General features: G+C 42.0%; 1 protein-coding gene across 3 annotated transcripts; it reads right to left on the minus strand.

Moving 5' to 3' along the window:
• Positions 1 to 1494: 1494 nt before the first annotated feature.
• On the minus strand, positions 1495 to 7696 carry LOC6550595 (glycine-rich cell wall structural protein). Of its 3 annotated transcripts, none has more exons than XM_026982403.1 (4): positions 7624 to 7696; positions 2197 to 2429; positions 1794 to 2033; positions 1495 to 1670 (listed from the first exon to the last, which is right to left on the minus strand). In XM_026982403.1, exons 1-4 carry the CDS (start codon positions 7629 to 7631, stop codon positions 1552 to 1554), a joined length of 600 nt encoding a protein of 199 aa, XP_026838204.1. In that variant the 5' UTR covers positions 7632 to 7696; the 3' UTR covers positions 1495 to 1551. The 3 variants fall into 3 exon arrangements, with proteins under 3 accessions (XP_026838204.1, XP_026838205.1, XP_001978172.1); XM_026982404.1 differs by lacking the exon at positions 7624 to 7696 and adding an exon at positions 7579 to 7603; XM_001978136.2 differs by lacking the exon at positions 7624 to 7696 and adding an exon at positions 7276 to 7405.
• Positions 7697 to 7965: the final 269 nt, after the last annotated feature.

Genomic DNA, 7965 nt, shown 5'->3' on the forward strand with positions numbered 1-7965 from the left:
AAGCCCTTCCCAGGAGCCACAGCATGTATGGAAATGAATTCTGGGAAAGGTTTCAAGTTACCCCTTGACCGCAATCGAAGTGAAACCCGGATCGAACTCTTTAGTCAGCGTAATCAAATTGAAGCAAATTGGCCGATGTATCACGGAAATAACCAGATTAGCGGCGACATGGTATAAATCAGTTTCATAAATATTTAATAAACAGCCGCCAGTGGACTCATTTCGTAATGCCCTAATACAGGGTACAGGGTACGAGCTTTCTCCATCCGCAAACGGCAACGGCCTTGCCGCCTGTCAGTCGGACGGCCCCCACCCAAAAATCACAAATAAAAAAGAAAAGAAAGAAGTATTTATGTGGAGGGGGGCAAGGCGAGCCACTTAATATAGAGATTTATGCTAATCAAGCAAAAAGTATTCGCCGAGAGGGGTCTCAACTCGGTGACTTCGTCATCTCATCTGAACTCGGCTGGGCTCAAATGGAATGGAATCGAGGGGAGTGGATCCTACTCATACTAAATGAAAGTGAAAATTCTTATGTAATATGCTAATATGCTGGCGCGCCTTGGATTTGAATTTTGCAGTTGTTGTTGCCAGATTACGAGAGATTTTTATAATTTTAGATTTATGGAAAGGCACTGAAGAAAGCGCGGAATCCAGAGAAGTTTGGGCGCGTTGTTGCTGTCTTCTCAATGTGGTTTTTTATTTAATTTTTTTTTGCTTTCTTTCGTCCAATAATCGCCAACGAAATGTTAAGATTAGCAGGGGGTAGCAGGAGGAGAAAAATGATCGCATTTTGTTTATTTGGTTAGGCATTTGTTGGGCCTTATTTATTTACGATTGGACGTGTTTGTGCTCAAACTAATTAATTTAGATTTAAATGTGCGTGTAAATGGAAAGTTGTATTCTTTATGGCCGCAGTTTCATGTTAAAATATACATGTGATCTTCTCGTAAATAATTTATTAAGCCACATAATTTGGGATTAGATAATGAAAAACACAGAAAATCCGTAGTAGATGCGTAGTTGTGCGCCGATTATGGCTGCGTATTAAAAATCAATTAATCTGGGGAGAAAACATTCATTATGCTAATAACGCCGAGTGGAGCGAATCACGACCATTGATAAATGAGGCAGCGAGTAGGTGAAATGAAAACAAAAGCCGTGAATTAATTGAACACATTATTAATGCCGAATAATCCGGCGGACAAGTTAGCCTCCTAGTGGGCAAATGCAGTGCAGAAAGTATTTAATTTGCGGCTTAGAAAAGGTCGAAGCAAGTTTTCCCCGAGAAGAATGGTGTTATGGTTATTTAAATTGTAACTATTGCGTAAATATATTTTACATGATGGCTAACTACAGCAAAATACTTAATTTAATTTGGCGCGCTCAAGCAATTGCAATTGCACAAGCTTGATTGAAATGCGCACACATTTTAAATGCATTGAATAAATAAATGAAGCAAAAGTGCAAACAAATCACTCGGCGCTCCGCATGCTCCATTTCCAATTTCGCATTTCCAATATTTCCCGATTTTTCCGATAATTGGGCGCATCAGTAGGGATTATTGCAGCAGCAGTTCTTGATGAGGGCGTGCTCGTAACAGGATTTGGCATACAGCAGCGAGCAGTCGTAGTACAAACACTGGGGTGGTCTCAACTGGGGGGCACCGCCTGCGGGTTAAAGCGCATTATGGCCGGCGTCAAATTGAATTAAATTAATAAATGCAGGCGATTAAAGAGCGGGCATAAATAATGTCGCCGGCGGCTTTCGCCCCCAAGCCCTTGATTAATTACCTGCAAAATCGCAGCAACAGGCATCGTGTACCATCTTGTGCGAGCAGTACGAGTAAACCGACGAGTCGCACAGCGGGCAGCCCGGCTGCTGCGGTGGTCCGTAGCCGCCCTGTCCCGGATATCCGGCTGCTCCCGCTCCCGCTCCCGCTCCGGGTCCAGGTCCAAACCCGCCGGCCCCAGGCCCTGGACCGAAGGAGGGAGCCAGGCCGTTGCCAAAGTTCTGGCCACCGAATTGACGCGCTGAAACAGAAATTTCCAGAAGTAGTTTGTTTACTTGTCGAGTCGGGTCATATATTTTGATTTGTTATTCTTGCATTTGACTATGAGCAGTATCTTCCCCAAATGAATATCCAATTCTATGGCCTATTGTTGAAGTATCTTCAAGTTTCGGCAGCTCACTTACTTGAACTGTCCTGTTTTGCCGCCACCAAAACGATTGCCATCAGAAGGAGCAGTTGCACGTGGCTCACACTGCGCAACATTTGGAATGAGCTTATAAGGAGATCCTCTGGGACAACAGCCGAGTATCGAGTATAAAGAATCGAGTGTCGAGTGTCGAGTGGCGAATGGCGAGTGTCGAGTGTCGAGTTTTGGCTGCCGAGTGCTGATGCTGATGCGGGAACTGCCGTTTGTCGACTGCAACAAAGGAAACCTTTATAGAGTTGTCGGTCGGTCGATCGGTGCGGCTTTCGCTTTCAACTTGTGACAAATTCATATATAATTTGATTTGATGGCTCTTCAGGCAGCACGACAACAAAGCAAATGATTTCAGCTTTCCAGCTTCCCAGCTGAGACCCCAAAAACCAAAGCCCAAAAAGTCATCGAAAGTTATGGGGGCCGCCAGTCAGTGCTGAACCAAATCGAAGCACGGGTATTTATATTATTTTATTGTTCGGTTCGATTGGCCTGACAGCTTGATTGGCAAAACTCAGCCTCAAACTCCCACGCAGTCAGACTCAGACTCAGACTGAGATTCAAATTTCGATTTTGAAAATTTCTGGCTGCTGACACATTTCTTTCGCTCGGCAGCGAAATCAAACAAACTCAGACGCGGACTTTTGCCACCTGCAGCTGCAGCCTTTTCAACTTTTACTTTTCCACTTTATCTTGGACTGTTAATTGCTTCGTCTGCCATGAAGCAGATGAAGCATCCCATCCCGAAGTTATTTTCCCAGACTCGCGGAAGCGGTCGCTTATGTAAAATTAATAAGACATAAAATAAATTTCGAATTATGTGCATAAAACAAAGATCAGAAAGGGTTTTTTATTTCGTTTCGTTTCGTTTCGTTTCGTTTCGTTTCGAATTGTTAATCGCTTAAAGCGAAACGCGGAAAGCAAAGTAAAAGTGTTTCATTTTGATTGGGTGCGAGTTGCTAATAGACCTTCGGATATTTGGCCATTATGCTAATGGATTGCGAGTGCAGAAATCACATTCTATCTCAAAATCCCGATCTTACAGATACAGATACTGATACAGATACTGATCCATCCGCGACTACTTTCACCAGCGATAATCTCGGTGCAGCAGCGAAAGCAGCAGTCCCTTGCAAGTCGGTCGAAACTGCCGAAGGGCTCCCAAATGTAATTTAATTTAATTAACTGGCAGCTACAGCTGCTTCTGACCAGTGAATTGAGCCCGGCTTAAGCCTGGCCAAGAGCAATTTAAATGCAGCTGATGAAAGTGAGCATAAAATGGGAGCCCTTTAGAAAAGAAAACAAATATGAATTGTACATTTCCACTGCCCTTTGCGTTCATTTTCATTTTCGTTTTCATTTCAATGTTGATTTCCATTTGCACTTTGCAACTGACTTGAGTATCTGAGTATCTGTCAGTACGTGTATCTCGTTATGTGCTTGTCGTCCGTCGCTCTGCGTTGATTATCTTGTAAATTTGTTGCACGTTTTTTGATGCAAATCCGCTTGTCATGTCTGTCCAAACACACACAAAAAATTACACAAGTGATGTCATCACCTGCTGCAGATGTTGATATGCAGATGCAGATACATCCCTATAGAGATACAAATGCGTACTTGTAGATAACAAGATGGATGGGCCTCCCACTATTTAGATCTCACGCACGCAGTGTCACAATTTTCGGCGAGGGAAAGGTAAAAACCCTACTATGTACGCCAGTCAGCTGAACAATTTGTATCTGTATCTGGCGATGTACATGGGCTAATTTTGAATTCGTAGGGCAAAAAGATGTGAAGTTGGCTTGGCTGTAAACATATTAATGATTAATATTTGACTGTATGCTTTAATTATATTTCCTATATACAACACGGATGCTTTGAAATTGTATAGCGCTATTTTTCCATCCGCTTCCGCATATTCTGTGTATCTCAATTTGTAAGTTTAGCTAAGAAGAAAACAACAGAACAACGCGACAACTGCCAGTTACAGTGGTTTTCTGTTGAGAAAATAATCTAAATAAAAAGCTTTCAACGTAGTTAAACAGTAAACACAAATTGCAGTAGATTATTTGTTAGTTGTAAGTGAGATGTGTGTACGTGAGCCGCACCAAAAATGTTGACAACAAGTTTTATACTAGCACTGGCTGGGTCCACTGTGCGCTGGCGATCGAGCGCGTATCTGATGGATACACGTGACGTAACCGCCGAGGAGGCCTTACTTTTACCACGCGCGTCATCGGCATCTGCACCTCTCATCTCCCCATCTCTCTCCCTCTCCCTGTCGGCTCACGGCACATTTATTGGTTTTCGTTTCGCTGGAATTTATCTCACTCTCTCCCCTTTTTCTGTGTTTTGAATGAGTATCTTGAAGTTCGTGTTCGTCTTGCAGGTAAAGAGGTCACTTCTGCTTCTTCCGCGACGACCACTTTCCAGTCCGCGATGAGTGACCTCAATTAAGCGCCGCCACGCCCAGTTACCGCACCTGCACCGCCCGCCCCCTTTCAACGCGCCACCTCGTTTGCCTACCTGTTACCACCTGCGAGTGCTCGCCCATTGTCGACTGACCACAAAAATGGATGCCGCAACTGAAATTCCTTTCTGGCCAATTCAGAAATGGTGAAAGGGGCCACTTGGGCTACTTGGGCCATGGAAAATGGGCATGGTCGGGCCGGGCATAAGCCAAATTACACTCGTAAACAATGCACGGCGATGTAATGGCCATCGAAAAACCATTTTGTTTTGTATAAAATATTTATTTGTGGGCGCTTTGATTTATATGCCGGCTAAAAACCAATTGGCCACCGCCAAAATGCAATGGTAACAGTCGGAACTTCCGTGTGAGTGGCGATTAGTAAACTAGCGCTGAAATTTGGAATTTGGAATTCATATGTGCGAAAATCACATATTTCTACAGAATTAAAGCATTCAATTTCGCAAATGAGCCACTTTAAAATCGACAACTGGTGTTTCTGCAAGCTAACTTCAACTTTTAAAATTGTATTACACATTTCGGAATGTTGTCCAGCTAAAATGCAAACACTGAAAATCCAGAGCTAACATTGCAGAGAATGAAGCCACAGTTTTTAGAAATGTTTCACTTTCAAATCGAAACACAATTAACAAAACTATGCGTTTGTGAAATAATATTTTGGCGTACCTTTCCATAAGAATCACTAATTTAGAATGCACATAGTTTTTGTAAAAACAGGAACTAACTTCTGTCAAAGAACTCTATGCACATTAATTATGTTTCATGTCGTGTGCAATTTATTATTACAACGTGAATATTTTGTTTATTAGAGATATGTTGCCAAGCGAGCGCTCTACCATTGTTATTTTTACTAATATTATTAGTGCTATTTTTATTGCTCTAGCTGCCTTTTGCTGTTGCCGTCAATGTTGGGACACAAAACCAATATTTGTGCTCTGTGGAGTTCTTCTCGAATGTGTTGATGGTGCCACTGATGTGTTTGCTTATGTTTGTGCTGTATTTGCCCAAGTTATTTGCAGACAAAATGTAAAAAGTGCCAATATTTAGGGGAAATAATATGATAACTCATATGATATGATATTAAAAAGATTGCGTTGAAATAACAGGCGGAAAAGAGCTGTAATTAAATTGTATCCCCAATTAATTTAATTCCATCTCCGCTCAGTGGGGCTCATTACTAGGGCCATGGAAAATAAGGCGAATTCTGAGCCATGCAGGGCATTCATTTAATATACAGAATGCCTGCAGCTGTAGATAAGCTATAAACTGAGAACTGAGTACTGAGAACTGAGAAATGCGACTCACACTCGCATAGTTTTTCCGAGTGCGGAGAAAGAAAACGCCAACGCTTCTCTGCGGAAAATATGCAAATTAGCTTTATTATTTGACAGTTTCTATAAAATGCAAAAGCCACAAAAGGCAGAGCAGCAGCAACAACTTCATCAACGTCAATGAAAACTTTTAGGAACGTTGGGGAGCCGTTAGCTCGTCGTCCGTCCAAGTGTTTTGCCGACCAGCCCCGCCCCATTTCCATGCCCATGCCCATTCCCATTCCCATTCGCATTTTCCCGGAAAACGGCACCCACATCGCTCTGGCTTATATGACAAACTGAAATGCAATAAACAAGTTGACAACTCTGACAATTTGGACAAGAGAAACATGTTAAATGTTGGGAATTATGACAAGAGACGAGAAGTCGAATCCAGGATGAGCAGTCACAGTCAAAGTCGGGAGCAGGACCAAAAATGGGCGGTGGGGTTGGCATCCAGGAAAACCTGGGGACGGGGGGCTGGGGGGAAATGGCCAAATGAGAGCAAACAAACAAACGGCATAAAGAATAAGTAATAAGCATGCAAATGCGTCAAGAGAGCAACTCTCCAGTTGCAAAAGATACAAAAGCTCGGTTACTGCGGCATGGGGTTGCCATGGTATCTCATGGATACGATATACTTTCTCGGCTTAATTACTTTGAGAAAGGAAGCCAGTAAGTTGCCGGCTCTGGGGACCCCTGTTCAAGTATACAAGTATCCAAGTATCTGCCAAGGGAACTGGCCAACTATAAAGGGAATAGATATTAGATACTCGTACTAGGTTACTGCTTCTTTCGACCTGTTTTGAGTCTAATCAAATGGCAGTTTTAGCTGAGTTCTGCTCGCAAATATGAATCGTTTCGCCCAGGTGGGCTATGACATTTTCCCAGATAGCTATGGAGACTAACTAATAGTAATAGTGTCAAAGAATGCCTTGAAGATCCAAGGATTATTTGTTAAAAAAGTATAGTATGTAAATGTCTTGTATAGTCAAGGCTTATAGAACTCTGCGTTGCAACTTCTAATTTTCAGTCGCATCTCTGGAACTTCTTCTTTCTTGAAGTTTACCAAGTTTCCTCGTTGATTGTCGTACAACATTTTAGCAACAAACAGAAATTCGCTCCAGATACAAGATACTAGATACACATGGATATGACATCACATGGGGGCCTTTACGGCCACCGATAACAAAGAAAGTTGTGCTAAATTTCGTTGCCTTTGGGTGCGGGAATTTGAAATCAGCGAACAAGAAATCGAGTTACTCACCGAGAACAAGACAACCAAACTATTTGTGGATAATGTGAGTATATAATATAGATACAAGCAAAGAAGCCTTTTGTCTGGTATTATTCCTTATCAATGGGAATATTGAAATGCCCGTATTGAGAATCCTGCTGATAATATTAGAGGTTTCACACATTCATACATACGTACGATGTAAATGTGAATACGCATATACATATGTATGTATGTACATAAATATATAGAATATGTGTATTTTCAAACATATTTCACCATAAAAAAATATCAAGTTGAAGATAATTTGGCGTAGCACACACATTAACATACAAACATATGTAAACATGAATGTTAGCATGCAGATTCCATACATACAAACACATTTCGCGCGCGAATGAAAAGGCAAAATTAACGCGAATTTAGGAAGGAAAACGTCCAAACGCTTCGCATCACAATGCCGGTAATCGCTTTTATCCAATTAATAACCCTTTTCACGATCTAAGCAATACTAAATACAAGCAACTTCGCTTCGCGGCGCGCAATTAAAAAACACGTGCGCTTTTCGATGATCGCGGCGAAAACTGGAAGAGGAGAATGCAGAAAAAACGCTCAAGGACAAACGGTAAATCGATGTTAGATGAACTTTTACCCGCTGCATTTGTAACATTCTCTGTCGATTAAACATAGTGTTGCTATTTCAAAAACAGATCAAGAGTG

Source organism: Drosophila erecta, unplaced genomic scaffold (genome assembly GCF_003286155.1).
Source record: "Drosophila erecta strain 14021-0224.00,06,07 unplaced genomic scaffold, DereRS2 tig00000126-arrow-pilon, whole genome shotgun sequence".
NCBI classification, from domain to species: Eukaryota; Metazoa; Arthropoda; class Insecta; order Diptera; family Drosophilidae; genus Drosophila; species Drosophila erecta.